At 53.5% G+C, this 22,383-nt stretch overlaps 1 protein-coding gene across 2 annotated transcripts in view; it reads right to left on the bottom strand.

The window, feature by feature from the left end:
• Positions 1-22,008, bottom strand: part of UMODL1 (uromodulin like 1) — a 52,637-nt gene extending 30,629 nt beyond the window's left edge. The window contains exons 1-7 of one of the 2 annotated variants that reach the window (XM_045196063.3): positions 21,103-22,008; positions 17,397-17,639; positions 12,722-12,883; positions 11,148-11,269; positions 8,945-9,131; positions 7,227-7,367; positions 622-876 (exon numbers count right to left, since the gene is read on the bottom strand). In XM_045196063.3, coding sequence (XP_045051998.2) covers positions 622-876; positions 7,227-7,367; positions 8,945-9,131; positions 11,148-11,269; positions 12,722-12,883; positions 17,397-17,639; positions 21,103-21,178 — 1,186 coding nt within the window. In that variant the 5' untranslated portion in view covers positions 21,179-22,008. Of the gene's footprint in view, positions 1-621; positions 877-7,226; positions 7,368-8,944; positions 9,132-11,147; positions 11,270-12,721; positions 12,884-17,396; positions 17,640-21,102 lie in introns of those variants that run through there. The other variant, XM_045196059.3, reaches the window with a different exon arrangement.
• Between the last annotated feature and the right edge of the window lie 375 nt (positions 22,009-22,383).

Below are 22,383 nucleotides of genomic sequence, written 5' to 3'. Positions count from 1 at the left end.
GGGGAAGAAGTCAGCTGCCTGGCAGAGTCACACAGGCCACAACAGCTGCCTTCTGCACACCAGGGTCCCCAGCTCATTCCTACATGGTGTTTGTTCCGGGCGGGGGGGGGGGGGTTCTTTCATGGCACCGACATGGTGGGCATGGCGTTAGCATGTCCACAGAATGAGGCGTGCTTTGTGAAGATGCCACACGGTGCTCAGGTCTTGGCTTGGGGAGGTTATGCACACTCAACCCTGTGGTGCTGAGTGTGACAGAAGTCTTTCGATGTGTGCAAATCGCCACCAGTGTCTACTTCACCACTCTTGCTGCCTCACTCTATCCGACTGCTTTACGAGTCCTCCAGACAGCAGCGTGGCGGGGGCCCCTGGGAGCCCTCAGCAGCACAGGTGTCTGACGCGGCCCTGGCAGGATGTAGCGGGGAGCGAGGGAGACTCTGATGGCCCAGACTCTGCTCAGAGGACACAGCGCCCACGACCCCACCAGGACAGGGGCAGGGGCAGGTCCGTGGCTGCCCCTGCCTTATAATAAGAAGTGCAACACTTTGAGTCTCTGGGGCCAGCGGAACTGGAATAGAAAGACCAGCTCACAGGTAGTATTCAGCGTTTGGATGAGTGCCTTACCGGTTCTGACGGTCAGTGTGGCGGTGACATTGGTCCCGCACGCCTGGTAGCTCGTCTTCACCCTGTACAGCACTCCGGCCTCCAGCCCAGTCACCTCCATGGTCATCCCCTGGGTCCTGGCACTTCTGAGCAGCTCCTCACCCTGGTAAACCCGCACATGGAAGGTGCGGTTCTGGGTGCTGTTCAAACTCCAGGACACTCGGAAGCTGCTGCTGGTGACGCCTAGGATCACGTAGTCTCCGAAGGGAGGGCTGTCTGGATGAGACACAGAAACGAGAAGATTCAGCGGGCGTCAGAGGGAGGCAACAAAAGCGAAAGTCAGCAGCGGGGCTCCACAAATCAAAACAAGTTCTCTGTGTCTGCATAGCGAAGGAAGCCATCAACGAGGAGAAAAGCCAACCTACCGAGTGGGAGACGGTATTTGCAGATGGTATGTGGGCTCAGAGGTTAGTATCCAAAATATGTATGGAACTCATACAAACTCAATAGCAAAAAACGAATAACCCAATAGACATTTCCCCAAAGATGTACCGATGGCCAACAAGCACAAAAAAGATGCGCAGCCTCACTCATCATTAGGGAAATGCGCATCCAAACCACAGCGAGACATCACTGTGAACCTGTCAGAACGGCTGCCATCAATAAGACAAGAGGTAAGTGCTGGCGAGGGTGTGGAAAAGAGGGAACCCTGTGCACCGCTGGTGCAGCCCCTGTGGAAAACAGCATGGAGGTTCCTCCAAAAATTAAAACTAGAGCTGCCATAGGATCCGCGATCCCCCTTCTGGGTGTGTATCCGTAGGAAATGAAACGACCGTCTCAAAGCGGTTTCCAGGCTTCAGCGTTCAGTGCAGTATCATCACGATGGCCAAGACATGGGGGCAGCCTAAGCTGTTTTTGCAGCTGGGCTGCTACACTGTGTCACGGGCCGCGTTGTATTTCCCAGTATTCGTAGGTCGCAGTCTTAACTCCCAGTCCGTCACAATGTGACAGCATTTGGAGACGGGGTCCTTAAAGAGATAGCTGAGTTAAAGTTAGGTGAGAAGCTGAGGCTTCATAGGTTTTTATATTGAAATCCATGTTTTGGGGAGCAACATTCCCATATAGCACTCCAGTTCATAATTCTCTAATACAAAAATTAGTATATATTTTAACAGTGAAATGTAATTAAATCTCTTTTTTAGAAGGAAAATTCTGGCCTACAAGAGGCACCTGGGTTATAGGAATTATGTAAAAAGTAGGTTGGCTTTCAGTCCAGACACAATAATTTTTATGTCAGAATTTGAGTTCTATAAAAAGCTACTAGCCAGGAGGATATTTTTTTTTAATCTTTTGTAAAACCACAGTAAAAAGGAAGCAGTTAAAAAGTGTCTGACATTTCCCAAAATTCTTCATGTAAGAATTCATAAAACACAGTTTCTAGTAGCATGAAAAAAATCTGTCTTTCCAGACAAATGTATATGCTTCCTTTCAGTAAAAAAAATAAAAACCAGTCTAATTCAACCCATTTCCCTTTTTGCCTTGGCTGTCAAGAGGCTCAGAACAGGTTTTGTGCCTCATCCTAGTCCTTCAACTCAGCCCTGTGTCATCCTCCAACTGAGCCCTGAGCTGCCTTGTATAAATGGGGGCACCCTGTGTACACATGCTTCCCTACTGCGAACCCCGGTGGGCCCCCCTCAAAGCAGGTGGAGACGGATTGCTGGAGGCTTATGAGAACAGTGCGCCCAGCCCTCCCTCCCCTGCTGTATGTGGATAGAATTGGGGACCGCCATCTACATTCGCACTGCTCCCTGATAACTCTCCCAGGACAGGGAGGTAGAGTGTATCTGAAGAAGACACATCTGGCCTTTACAGACTTCTGCCCTCCAGAACTGTGAGGGAATACATAAAATTCTGCTGTTTTATTCTTTATTAAATAATAAATTTGATCATTTTCTTTTTCTTTTCTTTTTACCTTTTTTCTGCCGTTTTACATCACCAGCGGTGTGGTGCTTTGAAACAGCAGCCACAGGATACGGATCCACCCCCCAGTCTCCTTCACCTGGTTTCTAAGGCGGCCGTGGGCTGGACAGCAACTTGGAAAGTTCTTCGTGTGGGGGCAAAATCAGTCAGCTTCTGACATATTAAGGCTAATCCCTCTTTTGTAAGACAGAGCTTGAGACTGGTTAAACTGGAAAGAGTCCTTCTGCCCCTTACACTTGAACTTGGATTTTAGTCCTTCATTAGCCAGGAAACCCGGCTCTCATGGCCTTTTAGCTTTTTCATGATCTTCTTGAAATGTGATCCTAGGAAATAACACCGAATTCTGGACTCTGTGATCCGAGGACACCGCTGCCAGGTGGCCCTCCCCAGCCTGCCCTTGGGAACTTGATCTTTGTCTCGGTGAAGCACATTAGGTTCCCTGTGTCTGTGGGTCTGGACTATGTTTCTTCTGGGTGGCCCTGTCCCATCTCTGGTGAAGCAGGAAGGGACCTGCTGGGGACGCTGCCTTTCCCAGGATACCCGTGTTGGGTGGTTCCTCTTTTCCCTTGGGCCTGTCCCCCTGGCCCCTGACCCTTGTAAAGGTACAAATGCCAAGGATTTGAGCCAAGAGTCTGAGCGTTCCGTTAGGGATAAGGAGTCTTGGCTCCGGTGAGCTTGGGAGGCCACTTCCTGCCAGCCTGGTTGCCTCTCGAGCAGGCAGCCCTGCCCTGGCCAAACGTAAGTCCAGGAGACCTTTCTTTATGGGGCTGAGTGGCTGTTCGGTCCAGCTAAGGAAGGGGACCGTGTCCGAGGGAGTTAGGGTGACCCTGAAGACAGTTCCACTCTGCCCTAAAAGCAGAACACGTTCCCGGAGTGTTACATGCCAACGGAGCAATATTTCTTCTGGTTTCTGTTTTGGGCAAGAATCTAGCTGCCCCGTGTGTCATTCATTGAATGACTAATTTCACAAGAAAAGCATGTGAAATTTGTGCTGTATTTTCCACGGGCTTGTACCTCTAAACCATTCCAGCAGATTGCTCATTTATATTAGCTTCTAAATTTAAAACATGTGCTGCTTCTCTTAACAATATGCGATTGGAATTCACTCTTAAGTTTCTGAGCTGGCAACATTGGATTTGCCTTTTCTGCCCTTTGTGGGGTGAAGTTGGGGGGTGGCGCTTTCCCGGCCTGTGCTCACCTTCAAGATGGCCCTTTATCTGGAAGGAACCTCCCAACTTAGTATCTGAGCAGCATATTTCCCACAGCTGTATTCCCATCTTCTATCCTCCACGAGGTACCGGAATCTGCCCCCGCGGGCACAGTGCAGGCGGTCTAAGGATGGTCTGGAGGGGGTCTGGGCAAAGCCTTGTGGGCGCAGTGCTACACAGACACTCAAAGTGCACAGCGGAGTGTCTTGTTGCTGGAGGTGAGCTGGCAGATGCCGCCACTCGACTCTCCGTTTTCCTTCACTAATATCAAATATGTGTCAAGTGTCCACTATTTACCAGTTACAGGGACTGGCTGGCATTGACCAGGAGACCTGCCCTGTGGAGCTTTGTCCTGGGGGAGGCAGAACATTCCAGTGGATGAAGACTGACCCCGGGCCCCTCCGGGTCCTCAAGGGGTGCTGGGAACCAGCTCCTCCCCAGCGTCTCTTGCAACCTCCACCCCCACCCCCCTTCCCAAAACCAGAGGAAGAAGGGTCAGTAAGGACCTGGCACTCAGCACCCTGCTGAGCTCGGGATCACCAGAGGGAAAAATCCACGGCTCCAGATCTCTGGTCAGCTCCTGACCCTTCTCATGGATGGGGGAGGAAAGGGCACCATGCTGTGACAAGGGGCAGCCCCTGGGGGACGCACTGTGGGGCAGTTGCCTGGTGGGGTGGTTCTGAGGATGAAATAGATGACACTGTAAAAGTGCTTACTACAGAGCCCGCTGACTTAAGTGCTGAGCAGCTCTTGGCCGTATTATTATGAACAAAGGGAGGGTCTTCGCTATTATGTTCCTTTAAAGGGGATACAGGACATGCGAATTAAAATAAGTGATTCAAAAGTGATTATAACAATACTCTGCAAAACCACTTCATGATGTTAATGAAAGTTCTAGTGTTTGTAGCAGAATGTCGTGAGCCACCTTAATACCCCCGCATGAGGCAAATAGCTAAGACGGTATGTCACTGCTATGCAACATCATTGTTACTCAGCCATCGAAAATCAGAATTATGAAGACCAGGTTGTTTCTTGGAACCCTTTACATGACATAATGGTGAGTGACAAGAGCAGCACCCCAAACTGCATGCACAGGAGGATTAAATGGGGCAGAAACCCTGGAAGGGAGCAGGGAGAAATAAACCACTTAGCCACGTGTTGAGACTGGCGTGACTGATCTTCCCACCGGTGTTAGGATGGGGCTAAAGTGATAAAGCAGATGCTGCAGTGACAAGAGAAATTTTAGTGGCCAAATTGATTAAGTGGTGTCTGCTCTAGGTACCGGGTCCATCAGAGTCCCATCCTGCAGCCTCCTCTCCCACCGACCCCTTGCCTGGGGTTTGCACCCAGGTGTCCTAGGGAGGCCTGGTGTTTGTCTAGCAGACACGTTCCCCTCTCCCCCACGACGCCTGATGTGCCCCCACCAGCCACCAGTCCCAAGACCCGGCCGGAATGGTGCCTCCCTGCTCCCTGCCATGCCCCAAGTCACTTGGCTTGGGGTCAGCTGCTCCATATAACAGGAAACCCCCTGCATAGGGAACGCCCCTTGCATAGGGAACATCTACAGTATATCAGACCCAGGCCCCTTTGCTGTCTTCGCTCCTCCAACACTAGTGTCTGAGCCTTATCCTCAAGATCATGCCATGGCTGAGACGGCCAATGGGACCTCGGCCATCACAGTCCTGGGCCCAGCCTCCTCTCAGCAGCGTCTATAACCATTAAGCATCCTTCCTGATGCTCCTGGAAACTTCTGCTACATCTCATTGGCTAAGGCAAGTCACATGACCATCCTACCTGCAAAGGAGTCAGGGAAGTGTAGTCTTTTCCACTGACACATTTCCACACAAAACTCAATGTAAGTTCTGTCACTAAGGAAGGGAAGAGTAGATTTGGGGTCTGCCATGACCCTTCTATTCTATTCTTTTTTTAAAGATTTTATTTATTTTTAGAGAGAGGGGAAGGGAAGGAGAAGGAGAAGGAAAGAAAAACATCAATGTGTGAAAGAAACATTGATTGGTTGCCTTCCACATGGGCCCCAACCAGGGATAGAACCTGCAACCCGGGCATGTGCCCTGACTGGGAATCAAACTGGCGACTTTTTGCTTTGTGGAATGATGCCCATCCAGCTGAACCACGCTGGTCAGAGCAGTCTATTCTTCTCCCAGCATAGTAGGAACAGTACCTGGCACATAGTAGGCTCTCATTAAAATGTCCCATAAGTGACTGAATGATGGAATGCACGCTAACCTGTTGCTCCCCTCCCACCCATGCTAGCTGGAAGATTCCATCCGAGCATCTCCTGCTCACCACCCCAGCTGTGCCTGCAGCCTTGCTCACCTGCAGACAGCCCTGCAGTCCGTGGACACTGAGCTTCCCCTGACCACATGCTGGCCACCGGAGCAGCTGCAGGTGACTCTCACCCCCAGCTGGGGAAGTCCTGGGGTTACGGGAGAAGTCCAAGAGCCGCTTCCCAAAAGAGAGAAGGCTTGACTGGGCCCCAGAGCTGCGGGAATCGGCCAGGGTCTCTCCTGACAGCACATAAGCCTGCTTTGGCATCACGCATGTTCCCAAAGACCCTCCTGGGAGTCTGCCCCTCCTCTAGGCTCTGCTTGATCTCGGCGCCTCCTTGTTGCAAACAGACTCCTGAGGCTGTCTTTCCTTCTCTTCTTCTCCTCATTTGTCTCTTTGTAAGCTCCTCCTCCGGTACTGACTTCTAAATAGTGGGGTTCTTCAGCCACAGGCCCCATTGCTGTCCCCCAGCCACGCCCACAGTGAAATGCCACCTGGATGTTGATGACCTCGGATTGCAGCCCAGCCCCCGCGGAGCTCTAGCACCCAACATCCAGCTCAGGCAGCATCCCGGCCTCCCCACGCAATTTCATACCTTCTCAATTTAAACTGTTATTGTCAAAAATCATAATAACAACCCTAGTCTTCCCCCAGCTCATTCAGGAATCACCACCTATTCCATTACTTCTGCATGCTGCCTCACTTCCCTCTTTCTCTTTTGCATCTGATTAATCAGTCCTCTCAATCAGGGAGGTTCAGGTTATTCCTGGTGCCAAGGTAAGTACTCCTCAGGCCCCTCTCACTCCCAACGCTGTCCCACTTAAACAATCAGTTACACAGGCCTCCTCCGTACACATCATGCCTAATGAGCATCGATCGGCAAGTTCTCTACTAGGTTTCCTGAGAGCGGTGATGATGATCTATTCGTACAGGTCTCTATTACCAGCATCTCACCCAGCGGGCGGCGCATAAACAAACTAATTCAATCAAACAATGAAGGCAAGAAGACCCGGTGTGAGATTAAGAACCATCTACAGAGCCAGGTGACAATTCTCTGCCCACGAGCCAGCTGTTCCCTCTTTGCGAGAAGAGAGGACCCCGGTGGTCTATGGACCATCTAGCCTGAACAGGTTCCTTATGCCGCCGTACCTTCACACGTGCAGTTCAGCTCCTGGGGAGACGAGGCCGGCGACTCCGGGTGGAGGGCACACTGGTATGAGCCCTCCACATTTAAGCACAGTTCCCTCTCAGAGCAGGTGTTGAGTTCCTCATAGAAACATTCATCCATGTCTGTGGAAAAGAACGGGTAAGTTGTAACCAGCTGGTCATTCTCATTAACCTCCAAGGGTGTGTCCTATGAGCCGAAGAAGTGGGCCGGGAGCAGCCCCCAGGTGCCTCTCGAAGCCCCGTCTCAAAGAGCCCGTGGACCCCCTGGCCACCTCTGGGCCCGTGTCTCAGGACCCATGGCCGCTTGCCTGCAGCTGTCACATGCGCTTGGGTGGCTGCTGCTGCCCGAGCCAGTGGCTCTGGGGCTGTACTGAGTCTGATGGGTCATGAGATGCGGGAGTCCAAACACCCTACCTGAGAACTAATCTGGCAGATGGACACCTTTCTGCACTTAGAAGGACAGCAGAGCAGCCCCTGACATTCAGAAGCAGCCTGTCACTCACAGCGGGGCCTTGTCACTCTCCTACCTACAGGAACAGTCTCACAGAACTCACAAGGGGACTCCCGGACGGGGGTCAAGTGAGACAGAGCCACGCCATGGCACGACTCACCGAAGCCAGACAGAAAAAGACCCCTGTGTTACCTCGAAGGGATCACCACCCACCTTGGGCAAAATGAGAAACTCAGCTTTTTGCTAATTAGAGCTTATCTCCAGGCTAGTTTGCCTTTCTCCATAAATAAATGTATTGAGATACCCAGTCAGAGACCCCTTACTTTCTAACAGCATCCAATCTAGAACAAAGCCCTGGATCAAAGCTCCCAGCCCCCAAACTGCCCAGCCAGAGCCCACATTCCGTAACAGACTCTCTCCAACCACCAGCTCCTGCCCCACAGCCTGGGGTCCTCCCACGCCACCTGGCAGCTGAGCACTTGAGACAGAGGCCACGTGGCCCACAGCCCAACATATTTCTTACGAGTTTAAATATTTTTTTTTATTTTTTGAGTTTAGAGAGTGAGAAGGAGAGAGAAAAAGAAACATCGATTTCTTATTGCAGTTCTTTACACATTCACTGATTGCTTCTTGTATGTGCCCTGACTGGGGATCGAACCCACAACCTTGGGGTAGTGTGACAACGCTCTACCCAACTGAACTATGTGGCCAGGGCCTACAGCCCAAAGTATTTACTGTCTGACACTTCTCAGAAAAAGTGTATTGACTCCTGCCATAGAGAAGAAAGACAGGAAGAGGGGGAGAGAGAGAGAAGGAAGGCAGGAAGGAAGGAAAAGAAAAAAAAAGAACAGAGAAAAGAAAAGGCAGACCAGGTAATTTCTTCCAGAACAAGGCCACATCTGTGTGCTTTACCAAATTCACCTTTGTACAGATTCTGCTGACAAAGCCTTCTAGGTACCAAGATGTCCTTGGTAAGGGTGAGAAAGGGGCAAGAGGAAAATGTAGGGCCAGAGAAATGAAGACAAATTCATGTGTTGTTCTGGGGCCTGTCCCCCCCTTCCCCAACACCCACCTGGATGGAAGGAGAAACCCTGGCATGGCAGGTGTGGAGGAGACACGGGGTGTAAACTTGGAGATTAAACTTGGTTTGAGCCAGAAGGGGCTAAGATGGGTCAGCCACCCCGCACCTGCTGGTTGATGTCCCACTCCTGCCCCTCCCCCCGAGGAGAGGACCAAGGGAAAGCATCACCTTGCACCTGGATGGTGATCACTTCGTAGACTCGCTTCACGATGCCGTCCAACACGGCGGAGACGCTGGCCACAGGCACCGGCCGTGGCAGGCCCAGCAGCAGCCTCGACACTGTGGTCGAGGTATCCCCGCAGGCTGAGTGTAGGTGGTGGACAGCAGCGTCCATCGGCTGCAGGGCACCGGTGACCTGTGAAGCCAAAGTGAGAGCATCACCCAGTGAAAGCACCCCCATCAGACAGACAGGGAGACTGAGGCCTGGACTGGGGAGTTCAGTGCTCATGCGCCAGTCTGGCCTGCAGCCGAGAACCTCTACGACAGTTTAGTTCTGTCATCGCCCCAGAAAAAGTCCTGCAAACCAGAGTATAAATACTTCTGCAGCAACAGTTGCCACGGGCTAAGAGTGTCCACCCCCAAACCCTTATGTTGAAGCCCTACCCCCAGGACCTCGGCACGGGTCCTTATTTGGAAAGAGGGTCGTTGCAGGTATAATTAGAGATGAGGTCATCTGGAAGGGCCTTTGCCCAGTCGGACTGGTGCTCTTACACAAAGAAGAGGTGGGACACAGAGACAGACACCAATAGAAGGACGTGCTGTGGGGACTCGAGGAGAAGACAGCTACCTACAAGCCAAGGACAGGCCTGGAAGGGACCCTTCCCTCACAGCCTCAGAAGGGACAGCCCTGCCCACACCTTGCTCTTGGGCCTCCAGCTCGCAGACCTGTGGGAGCTCACACGTCTGTTATGTGAGGCCCCCGGCCTGCAGCCCTCTGTCCCAGCCACCCCCAAGAAAAACACGTCGGTCAACCACCGGGCCCCAGTCGCCACCCACCCTCACGGCTCATAACAGAGTTAGATCAGACACTGGAGAACTGGACATCCAGCCATGGTCTCACGTTGCATGTCTAAATTTTTTTTAGCTTCAGTGATCCCTTATCTCGTTTCATACAAATCCTTTTTGCTCCAGCCAACTATCATCTCTTTAAGTTCTTCCCTTGTTCTGTTTAAACCTTGCAGCCACTGTCTCCAGTAGGATTATAACCGCTTCTAGTTAATGGAAGTTGTATCTAAAGCCCAGAGAAGCTAAGTAACTTGCCCAAGGCCACAGAGCTGATGAGAGGCAGCAATGGGACTTGAACCCAGGTAGTCTGGCTCCTGAGCTCTCACTGGCCAAAGGGGCCATCTTCCTTTGCCCTCAACAAACTCAAAAGACACAAAATCGCCTCCAGCTGGGGCAGTTAGGGAGGCTTCCAGGGGACAGTGACCTTTTGGAATACCTCTCAAGCCGCTTTACTGGACAGCCCAGAGCAAGGTGAGTGTGTGTGCCGCTTGTTCTGTGGGGAAGGGCCCAGCCACATGGGGTACGAGGCCCAGTACAGAAGGAAAATGGGGGGCTGTATTCAAAGAGTATGAAGCATTTCAAGAGACAATGGCAGAACATAAAGTGTGGGGCCCTTGTGAGTCTGAGGTGACTCCACGGGACACTCACCCATGAAGTGGCCCTATGGGCAGACCACCACCCTGGGGAGACCCCCATACGGTGAGGATGAGCAACGCCCTGTCCACCACTGGGTAAAGACATCCTGGCTGGAAGGCTCTCAAGTGTCAGAAAGTGTGAGCTGTGTCTACAGCGGGGCTCTCCAGCTGGAACAGGGGACATGTGGCCACATCCAGAGACATTTCTGGTTGTCACTGCTAGGCATGTTTTTCGGTTCTTATGCAAAAAGGCCAGGCACGCTGTGAAATCCTATGATGACAGGCAGCCCCACAACTAAGAGCCACCCTGCCCCGGAGGTCCACATTGCTGGCTGAAGGCCCCCATCCCAGGGCTTTCCAGGACGCGGGGGGTCTGCGTGAGGCCAGGCAGGGTGGGGCTCTGGGTCCAGGCCATCTAGCTGGGGCACCCTTGGTTTAAGCAACAGGCTGTTAAAAGATGAGGGTCCCATGTCCTGTGCCGTGATGGGGTGGGGCTCACAGCGCTGTGTGTGTCGAACTCCAAGCTGCACACTGGTGTGCGTGCATTTTATTTGCATGTAAATTATACCTCTCTGGAGCTTTGCTTTTTAAAATAAGAAATCACATTTCCTTCAGAGTTAGGCATTCTAAGGTCAGTTGGGTTCCCGCCATACTCCTATCCCTGCCTCCGGCTCCGCCCCTTGCCCCATGCACCAGCAGGGCAGCCTGCAGCTCACTCTCCCCACACCCACCATAGAGTGCAGGAGCCGCATGTGGTTCAGGAGCCTGGGGTCCACCTGCTGGAGTTCCCGGAAGTCCATTTTCACCAGGACGGTCACGTTGTACCAGGAATTGGTTAAAGTCCTCTCTACAGCTGCAAGAGGGCAGATGCAGATGAGCTACAGGCCCAGGGCCAGGTGGCGCCACCAGAGTCCCTGGGGTAAGAAAGGGGAACAGGAGGCCTGGGAGGCAGGAGGCTGGCCCTTCTGCACTCATTCTCCTATGTAAGAGGGGCTGCCGCCTGGCCAGCGTGAGACACTTCCCCCACTTCGCGTCCCACACTTCTCTCACATAATATATGTAATCCTATATATGAGGGGGACCCCAGAAACTGGAATTATCTTCTGAAGGTGGGCCCCTTGTAGTACAGGCTTCCCCCACCAGGTGAGTGTTCTAGGAACCCATCTGCATCAGTGGACTAGCTGGCGTTGTTGTGAGAGGCTGTGTCTGGCTGCAGTGAATTTTTTTTTGAAGACTCTTTCACTGCATTTGCCCATTTCATGACGGGCGATTGACGAGCGCACCTGCCCACACACAAAACGGCATGACCCCTGGGCCCTACCCTCCCAATTCACCCAATCTCACCCCAAGTGACTTTTTTACCCCCAGTGAAACAAAGTCCTCAAAGGGAAACGTTTTGCTGATGTGGAAGATGTGAAACAAAAAACAGCAGAAGCACGAAAAGGCATCAAAATCGACAAGTTCAAAAACTGTTTGGAGCGGTGGGAAAAACATCTCGATAGGTGTGTTGCATCACATGGAGAGCACTTTGAACGTGACTGAAGTTTAAGCATGTAAGAATAAATACAGAGTTTTTAATAAATAAATTCCGGGTTTTGGGGGTTCCCCCTCATACACTATATATTACTGTAGATAACACATATAGATAATATTGTCTGTGATATATATCTTATAGAATATGTATACTGTGATGTTTATAGTAAAGTAGCATGATTAATACGTGATATGCAATACTTCACATTATTTGTAATAATACTAGAATATATTGTAATATATGTATGATTTTTTTCCCTAGCTCTGAACCTTGACCAACTCGTTCTCCTGGAGGTAGCCACGGTCAAGACCAGAGCCTTCCAGACCAGCCAGACGTGCCCTGAGGGCTGGGCCACTGACCCACCAACCACACACTCTACGCAGGGTTTCGGGACCCTGGGGTGTTTCAGGAGCGGCTGCACACCTTCCCACTCCGAGACAGGTCAGCTTCCAACAGGGGCCACCCGGAGCTCTAGGACTCCCCAGGCGACTTGGGAAAGTTGGCACACTGCTCTGCCAGGAACGTGTCCCCACTCAGGGCGCCTGTAAGCACCCCTCTTCCCCCGACACGTCAGTGGACGGATTTTGGCAGAGATGCTACATTGAGTGGGATGTGCTTTGCACACAGCTGTGGGCTCCCCGTGACATTGTGACATCGGCTGAGTTTCCTGGAAATCGCTCCATCCCCCTCCTTCACCAGACCATTGTGGGACCCCAGCCCATAGGTGGCCGCCTAACTGGACACCTCCTTTGCTGCAGGTCTCAGTCTTACCTTGGGGTACGGGAGCCACACAGCGGCGGCCCCACGACAAGGGGCAGCATTTCTGAAGTCCAGGGCAGTCAGTGTCCAGGGTACAGGGCAAGGTGGCCGCTTCCTGCCCCACCTTCGGGCAGACCCCGGGTCTTGATGCAAACTCCTCAGACCGATTCAGGGCTGGGGGAAGTCGTTAGCAGTTAACAACGTTAGCGGTAAAAACCTGGGTGAGCTGCTCGGGCACCCCATGTGGGTGCCTCCCGAGGCTGACTCTACCTGCAGTTCTTGGAGGCACACAGTGAGGCTGCTCGCGGGCCATGCCCAGGTCTGGGCAGCACCATCCCAATGTCTGAAGTCCTGGAAAATTTGCCACACAGGGACTGGCTTTGGGGACGTAAAAATGGGTGAGTGGCGCGGCCTGCCAAGCCACTGGGATGGAAGTGCCAGCATCCCTGAGGGGCCACCAAGCAAGGATCTGAAGGTCTTTGCTTCCTCCCCTCTTGTAAAAACTAACGGCCTCAAGGCTAAGGAGACATAGAGTAAAGGTGAGGCGGTGCCTGGGACAGAAAAGTGACCCTAGAAGAAAAGAAGCGAAGTCCAAACAGAGTTCCGGCTGAACTAACAGCAGTGCACCAACGCCGGTTCCTTAGTAGGGACACGTGCACCATGGTGACACAAGGCACTAGCACTAGGAGACTCTGTTGATGGGTGTGGGCCAAGTCCTGCTACATCTCTGCAACTTGTCTGGTTAGTTTAGTTTAGAATCTAAACAATTCTAAACCAAAAGGCTTATTTAAATGAAAGGGAAGTGCAGGCCACCAAGAAAAGTCAGCTTCCAAAACTGGTTTGTCAATCACAACAGACATGTTTTCAAGTTCAAGTTCGTCTTGATTTGACTACTGCTGGGAACCACCCCCTTCCCACAGGGCTGGCACTCACTGAGAGCCCAAGAGAACAGTCAACAATTCCAGCTTGGTGGAAAGTCAGAAATCTGCTTCTCCTTCCACTGTCTCAGCACAAACAGTGAAACAGGAGCGCCCAGTGCCTGGCAACCCAAGGTTAGTCCCCGTCCTAGGGGACAGCCCACCAGCGAGCTCCGTGAGCAGCAACACAGAGGTCTCCTGGGCTCAGGAAAGAGATCCTTCTGGAATATCATTCCCACTCCCGCCTCCTTCCCAGGCATCCTCCTTCCCTGAAGGGGCCCTGGTCTCAGCCTGGGGGGATGGGGACTCGGGGTAGTCTCCGGGGGCAGTGGGGTCCTTCTGCCATGATGACAGGCCCGTGGTGAGGACGGGCTCAGTGGAAACCAGGGGTCACTGCAGTTGGTGAGCATCGGCTAAGATGCTCCGTTAGTTCCACCCCCAGGAACTCCTCCTGAGAAAATAACCCAGCTTGTGCATAGCAGCGTTTGTACCATAGGACACTCATCGCAGCGTTACGTATACTAAGGAAAACTTGGAGCCAACTAGATGTTACATGGCAGGAGATTGCTTCATGCTGATACATCCATATGAGGTAATGCCATGTGGCCGCTAAATCCTGCTGCAGGACAATATTTATTGACATGAAACATGGTCCAGACACACTGCCAAGTGGTAAAAAACATGCTACAGAAAAATCCTGAACGGGACGACCACACTTTTGTAAAACGTCTGCCCTGAATGTAGAAGAAAATGTTCACAACACCTAAGCTTGCGGGGGCGGCTTACGGGTGATGTTCCTGCGTTCACGTCTGTGTTTCCAGGTTTTCTGCATGGCTTGTATGTGTTTTTGTAATCATAGTACAAAGATACATCTAAAGGAAATAATGTAGAGTTACTGCGTCCCAAATGCCAGAGTTTCAGAAAGTGAAAGTCATTCAGACTGAAGGGCACGTCTCTCGTGTTCTCATAACACCCTTCCCTTTTTAGTTCCGTGGTTGTCGCGTGGGAGGGGAAGGAGGAAGCTAGTCGGAGGCCTCGCCGCTGCCGGGAGGTGAGACCTGCGAGCTGAGAGCACCGAGGTGCCAAGACACAAGTCACCCCATGCATGGAAGCACCCGAAGGCCCTCCTGTCCTCCCCAAATTCCTAGGCTGCCTCTGTAGCTACCACAACTAGGCCTCTGCCCCATTCTGTGCAAACCAACCAGCGGGTCGGGGGTCTCTTACAGAGACTTCTCTCGGCAGGTTCCAAGAGCCGGCCTGTCATCAGGCTTCTCTAAAGAACTCTGATGGAACGAACAGTTGAGCCCTGCAGACGGAGCCGTTGGGGGGGGGGGGGGAGGTTGTGGAGCCAATGAGCGCGCTAGGTGTAAACACATCCTCCACAGGCAGTTCCAGCTGCCAACGCCCTGGCCCTGAGCGTGGGGGCAGGAGGAGGTGCTCAGCGTGACCCCCATGTCCCCGCTCTCCCTACTCCAGCCACTGCCCTCCTGCAGCTCCCCAGAGCAGCCCTGCCCAAGGGACTCCCTAACTAGAATGTTCTTGCCCTCCCCACCCCCCCCCCGCAGTGAGTTCCTAATTAAAGGTGCTAATACTTTAAAAGTGGGATCAATGTCCCATGAGAGGCATTTCTTAGAGGCTGGTTTGTTGATGGGAAGAAAGAGGAGCAGCAGGTAGCAGGGAAGGGACACCAGCCTTCCCTGCCTTCTCTCCTTTGGGACTTTACTTGTTTAGCTCTGCAGGTCAGCAGCCCTTACAGAAAGGTCACCCTTTGGTGGGTGGGGCTGGTGGGGCTCAGCCAATCTTGGCTCTTCCTCCGGGCTGCTGGGCCTGTGACCTCACTAGTCCTAACAACATCCAGCAGGTCTTCACCCGTGTGGCCTTCACAGGTGAAGACAAATGGAGCAGGGCCACACCTGTATTCTTTCACTGGATTCTGATGTTCCAAGCCAAGGTGCCAGGGTCTCCATAAAAAAATGGGACCCCCGCATCCTCCAGGAAGAGAGGTGCCCCCAGCACAGGGGCAGCAGCTAAGCTGGCCGCCCCTTTGTGCGGGTGTGGCCCTTGAAGACAAGGAAAGCAGGGGTTGTTACAGCACAGGAAGGGACTCCTGATACCCCGTACCTGGGCAGCCCCTCCAGAGGCCAGCCCTTCCCTTCAAGCACCCCGATAGAGAGCCAGCGGGCATGTACAACTGGCACCAAGCCCCGGCCCGAGCTCAGCTGGCCCTCTCTGGTTTTATGGATGGTGGCAGTGTTAGTGCTAATGACATCATTTTAATAGGCGACCCTGAGCCAACAGGACAGCTCCGTGCCCGGCCCTCCGAACAGGGTCTCTGGGGAGGGTCAGGCGTCCCTGTCTGCAGTGAGTCCGCTCTGTTTCCAGATGTTCTGCAGGGCTCGTGTGTCCCTCTTTGTAATTACAGTGAAACGATGCATTGTTAAGCAAAATAAAGTATGAGTTACCATTGCGTTCCCAAAGCTGAATTTTTTAAAAATTGAAAAAGTCATACAGAGTAAAAACACGTTCACGTGTCCTCACAATGCTCCTCCCATTTGAGGTCGTCGGCCGTTGCACTGTGCGGGGGACCTGAGGAGGGCAGGCTCAGGGTGACTCAGCGTGCGGAGCCCATGCAGCCCTCTGCAGGGCCTGCTGGGCACAGGCTACACCCTGTCGCCCCTGGTTCTGGAGGAGGTCGGCACCCCTAGCGGGCGGTGTCCACGCCTGGGCCTCAGGCAGGGCGGGATCCCCCTCCTGGACGCCTGAGCTGGGCCTTTCTGCCCTCTGGACGCAGCAGCCCTCACAACTCAGGGTGACCCCCGCAGATGCTCCCTGGAGCCACGCCCTGCCCACTTCCCCTCCATGACTGAGCAGGGACAGGGGGACCTTCTGACTGCTCAGAAACTCAATTTTGAGATCTGGTATTGACTCAGATGTCACAATCACCACCACCCACACACGCTTACATAGGCACCCTTTCCTTGGAAGAGGTCTTCTGGAAAGTTCCCTTTACAACAAGAGGCTGAGCCCTGAACCCACGCAGAACACAGACTCGGGCACTGGCCCTGCACAGCCACACCAGTTACCCTGGTAACCGACTCAAGAATCTTCCAAAGCACACAGAGGAAATGAGAGGACTTGGGGGCCTCTAGGCAGTTAGGGGGGACCGAGGGGACCCCTTCCATCTCTTTCACATATTGGAGTTCAGATTAGGATTTCAGATAAAGAAAGCATCCACTATAGCTTTTTAAAAGAAAAGGGGGACCCCCAACGTAGAGGGGACGGCAATATTGGTTCTCCAACTCAGCCATGGGTCAGTGGCTTGGGAGCTTTAAAAGCCCCCCCACGCCCAGGCTGTGCCCCAGGTCAAGTCCATTACAACACCTCAGGGCAGGACCTGGCCATCTGGATTCTTAAAGCTGCCTGGGGCCTTCTGTGCGCAGCCAGGTCTCCAGCTGGGGTCCGAGGGGCCAGCAGCATGGGGCGCTACCTGGGAACTTGTACTTCAGCCCTGACCAAGGGATCTGAAGTCTGGGGGTGGGGTCAGCGATCTGTGCTTGGACAAGTCCCCCAGGTGATCCTGATGCTCAAGATTAAGAACAATGTTCCAGAAGGATCTAGGAAGTTCAGAGCTACTAGGTGTGAACGGTGCCTCTCCTGAGGCTCAGCAGGCCTCCCAGGGAGATGGAAACGGGGGGGGGGGGGGGGGGGTGGGGGGGAGTGGGGGGGTGGCCCATAGTCCCCACCCCCACCCCCGGCAGCCCTGGACTCACGCAGGACGCAGTAGAGACCCAGCTGCTCGAAGCCCTCGCAGCAATCTGTCACGTTCCGAGGCTCGGGCGCGTCCACTGCCAGGTACCGGGTCCTGTAGATGGTCTTGGGGCACCGCCTCCACGGGATCCATCCGCCGCAGGGGGCGTAGGTCACATGGGACACGCGGACGGTCTCCACTTTCTGGACACTTTGGGTCACGCTGTAGTTGCACAGCTGGTAGCTCAGCAAGGACAGGCCTGTCTCTAGGAGGGAGGCAGAGGATCAATGAACCAAAAAAAGAACCAACGCCAGGATCCAATGGCTGCAAAGGGTGGGTCTCTTCGCTTCTGCAGAAGCGAGTGAACCGAGTCCCCCGCACTCGGGCAGACCCTCGGAATCTGCCCATCAGCCGGCCGAGAGGTCAGTGCAGCAACGTAAACTCGAAGGGAAAAGCGTCAGCAGAGACTCTCTTGCCAAGAAAGACTCCTGTACAGGACATGGAGCTGCCAGCAGGCCGTGCTACGCTGCCCGAAGCCCCAGGGGTGCACAGAAGGGAGACACAGAGGAGTCAGACTTCTGGGGCTCCGGTCCCCATTTTCTGCTGTGAGCTCCATGATTCCGCCGCCGGCGCGCACACTTAATCTCCATGGGGCCCAGCTTGCCACGTGGGAAATGCATCAGTGACCATTCCCACGGTGACTATGTACTGGAGGCCTACTGTGCCCCAGTCTCTGGTGGCAGTGTCACTGGAAGCCTTTTATGGGATGAATGGAAGATAAACAGAAATCTCAGGCAAACAGGAGGGGTTAGAGATGGTGAAGGGCAGTCCAACCCTTACCGTTGCCATGGAGAGATGAGGGCATAGGATGGCACCCTAGGTTCCTGTGACCCCCACGACCCCCACCAGCCCTGTGCTTCTTTGTCATGGACCCTGTGGCCCTGGGGCACCCTGTCTGCCCAGAGAGCTTCTGTTGTGTCACGTGGCAGGGTCTGTTACGGGCTGAATTGTGTCCTCCGCCCACCCGAAATTCATATGTTGAAGTCCTCGCTCCCAGTACCTTAGTATGTGACCTTGTTTATACACAGGAATTTCTCAGATGGAATTAGCTAAGATGCGGTTCTGTTGGAGCGGGGTGGCCCCCATCCAACAGGACAGATGTCCTTATAAGAGGAGAAAGGTGGACACAGAACAGGAATGCACAGAACAGGGAAAGGTCGTGCAAAGATGAAGGCAGAGTTCGAGGTGATACTCCTACAAGCCAAGGAACCCTGAGCAAACCAGCAAACCAGCAGGAGGTGGAGGGGAGGATGGGACAGAATCTCTCACCGCTGTCAGGAGGAGCTGGCCCTGCTGACGCCTTGATCTCGGACTTCGGGCCTCTAGAGCTTTAAGGGGATAAACCCCCACTGTGTGAGTGCCCAGCTTGCCGTACTTGTCCAGGCGGCCCTAAGGAACTCTCACAGCCAGCATGGGGCGCTCAGTACAGGATGAAGGAATGCATGGCCTGAACACACTTCACACCTTCAGATTCTCATCCTCTGAGCTCCCAGCCTTAGGAGGCTGTACAGCCTACGAGTAGGCGCTCGGTTTTATAGAGCACACCCCGCAGTGAGAAGCTGGGTTTCTGGGGAGGGGGAGCTCGGGTTTGGCAGCAGAAACCATCCCCATCCCCAGCACCAGGCAGCACCCTGAAGAGTCCCTCATTTGGCTTCACAGCAGCCCCGAAGTGTGTAGAAAGTGAGACTTGGGGCGAGGGGCTAGTGATCCCCAGGAAGAAATGGACTGAGCCAGCCCTCAAGCCTGGGCTGACGGGAGAGCCTGCAGCCTTACTCCGGGCTGAACAGAGTGCTGAACCACCCACCCCAGATCAAGCCCACCCCACAGCCATGCGAGCCACGTGGCTGCCTCCCCATCACCACCGTGGGTGGCAGGGCCTCTGGGAATGGAGACACCTGCTGCCCGTCTGCACCAAAGGGGTGGGCGACAATAAGCTTTGAGAAGGAAGGGGTGGCCCCTTGTTATGTGGGTGGGCAGGAGAAATCAGCCTCCGAGGCCAGAGTCACTTGGCCCAGAGCTTAGAGGTGAGTTGGTTGAGGGGCTAGGGACAATGGCCCCATGAAAGTAAGTGGTCAGTAATGGAGTGGTCGACTAACAAGACAAAGCGCAGGGACGACCCGCATGGAGGACTTGGCCAAGGGGACCTAATTTTGTTTTTCATCTTACCCTAAGTCAAGATGAAACCACTAATGAAGGTTACACGTCCCTGTCTCCAGAGAGTCACTGGTCCCCATCCGATCAAGGTCCCAGCTGATCGTTAGCACACACACCACACACGTCGCCTGTGAAACTGCGCTTGGGAGCGGCTTGTTTTGTTTTTTTACATTCTCCCGGAGGCCACCGGATTCTCTCCACGCCTGGCTTCTTGGCAGAGCCCCGAGTAGAAGCCTCTGAGCAGAACCTGCCATTCATAAATCCCTTCAAGAGCCATCAGCGTGGGATTTGGGGGTCCTGGGGTCCTGTCTCAGTAGTGGGACATCCTCACACTCCAGAGTGAGCCTGGGCCCTGGGGACAGAAGACCCAGGTTCACACCAGCTTCACAAACACCAGCTGTGTGATTCCGAGCCCATTTCACACCCTCCCAGGGCCCCAGTCTTATCACTTGTGCATACTAGCTACACCCTGGGTTGCAGGATTAACTGAAACAATCCCTGAAAAGGCAATACCCAGCCTCTAGGACCAAAGAGGTGTGCGACCCCAAGCATCCCTGAGCTTCTGTCCCCTGTGTTCCCACCAGTACAACAAGGGGCTCATGAAATACCCGCTAAGTTCCCTCCTCCTGCTTCGTGATAGCCCCCTTCGTTCTGCAACTCAGCTGTGTGGTTTACACATTACCCATTCCAAAGGAAAAATCATGTAAAAACCATCACAATTAAACCAAGATCCTACTTATGGGTGAAAAAAAAAACTTGAAAATGGAACAAAACTGAAGCTGATTATAGGAACACATGGATCTGTTTGAGTTCCTGACCGAATAAGACAGATTTCAGGAGAAAAATGGTTTAAGTTTTCCGATCTCAATTCCCTAAACTCTGGGGATTTCAGAAACCCAATGTTTTTTTTTTTGCAGCTGACCATGTACCTCACAAAGGCCTTGGACAGGTGCCCTCCCTCGGCCCCTCACTCCCCTCACCCCAGGCCACTTTCGTCCTCATTTACTGCTGAGGACGAGGGGGCTGGCAGAGCCCAAGTGGAGGGGCAGCTGGATGGAGAACTGCCCCGTCAGGGTGGCCCTGGTGGAAATTCTGCCCCACAGCCAGCTGTGTGGCCTTGGGCGAGTTCCTGACCACCTGGGCCTCTGTCTCCTCCTCTTTAAGTCAAGGATACTAAGTTTTGGAGATCTCAGTTCTGTGTCTGCTCAGCCTGGCCTCTGGGCCTGCATCACCCACACATCCCTGGCAGAAAAGCACGTGGTTCTGGGCCCCCCACACCCTCAGACTCAGACTCTGCACTGCAACCCCACAGACACCCAGGTGATTCAAAGGCACTCACACCACCTCTTTTGTGGCTGCAAGAAAGTTTGGTGAGAAGAAACAGATGCTACCTCTCTGAGCAGAGGCATCTCTGCCTGCCCAGCTCTCAGCAAGGCTGCCATCCTTACTCACTGAGACGCCCTCCCAGGGAGCCCCTCCTCCAGCATCACCCACACGGAGCCTGGACCCCTCACCTGTGAAGCCACTGGCCTGGCTGGAGCCCACAGTGCTGAGCAGAGGCAGCAGGGCCAGCCCTAGGGTCCTGAGCATGGCTGGGCAGTGGTGGCAGCTCTGAGCCCCTCCTGAGCAGAAGCACAAAGGGGCCTGGGCCGCCTGGGCTGGAGAAAGAGCCCTTCTGTTCCCCGTGCTGCCAACAGTGGCAATGGCTTCACAGGGTGTGCTCTCAGGGAGCAGTCCCTTATGCCTGCTCGTTAATGCCTGCCACCGCCAGGGCCGTGTCCCCGGGGGGCGCCTGCATGTCACAGCCCATTCTCACTCCAGGCAGATGGCATCTCTGAGGAAAGGTGAGTACCCAACTGCCAAGCTGCATCTCTGGGCCCCATCTCGTTGTTACGCAGAAAACACATTTCAGACCCGAATCTGACTCCCTCCATCCAGTCCAAAGTATTCTCTGAACTTTATCATTGTGAACTGGCAGGAGAAAACAGCGTCAAATCAAAGTGGTCCATCAGATTCAGAAAAGCATCCTTCCCACGATTGGCAGGACAGATCAAAAGCCATAAAAAGTGTCCCGAAACCTTAACCCAGTGCCGGCTGCTGAGGCTCTGCCTGGGGGCCGGGAAGCTGCGCTGCCAGAGATGCTCATCAAGGTCAGGATTCAACACCGAGCAGCGGTGGGCACGATCCCGAAAGGCCGCGCGTGGGCATGAAGACCAGCGGTGGGAGGCGTGACTGAGTGACGGCTGATCCCTGCTTCACGGCAGTGGCTGTCATGTGGTCTGTGGAATGGACTTTAAAATTTTGTGTGAGGAACTGCCAGTGCTGTCTTCTCAGTTCCCCGCTGGGTTGTCCTGAATTCAGGGCTTGGGACTGAAAACCGAGGCACGAATGTTACCTTTAGATGAACATCTCATTAATTCTGCTGAGAAAACTTCCAAATAGGGCAACAAAGACCCGTGTTGGCTGTTGGTTCAGAAGTCTGAGTCCCTTGTGTCAGAAATGCCAAACAGGTCTTCCCGAAGGGAGCTTACAGCCTAGCAGCTGCATCCACGTTGCCATGTCTTTTAGCCCCAGTAGATTAGCTTCTGCGATGATTAACCGCTGCGTTTGCATGGTTGGTTAATGGCTAAATGGCACATGCTAGGACAAGAATACCAAAAAAACCCCCAAAAAACCATGGAGCTGGAAATCAATAATTGTGCAGTTAAAGGGCTCAGCGGTGGGGAGTCTTCTGGAAGATGGCACCCGTTATGGAGAACCAGGAAAGCAGGCTCGACTCACCAAGTGTGCTGGAA

The sequence above is a fragment of the Desmodus rotundus genome, chromosome 2 (assembly GCF_022682495.2).
Source record: "Desmodus rotundus isolate HL8 chromosome 2, HLdesRot8A.1, whole genome shotgun sequence".
Classification (NCBI taxonomy): Eukaryota; Metazoa; Chordata; class Mammalia; order Chiroptera; family Phyllostomidae; genus Desmodus; species Desmodus rotundus.
Note: the sequence above shows the minus strand (reverse complement) of the source record. Positions and strands in the feature narration are given on the sequence as shown.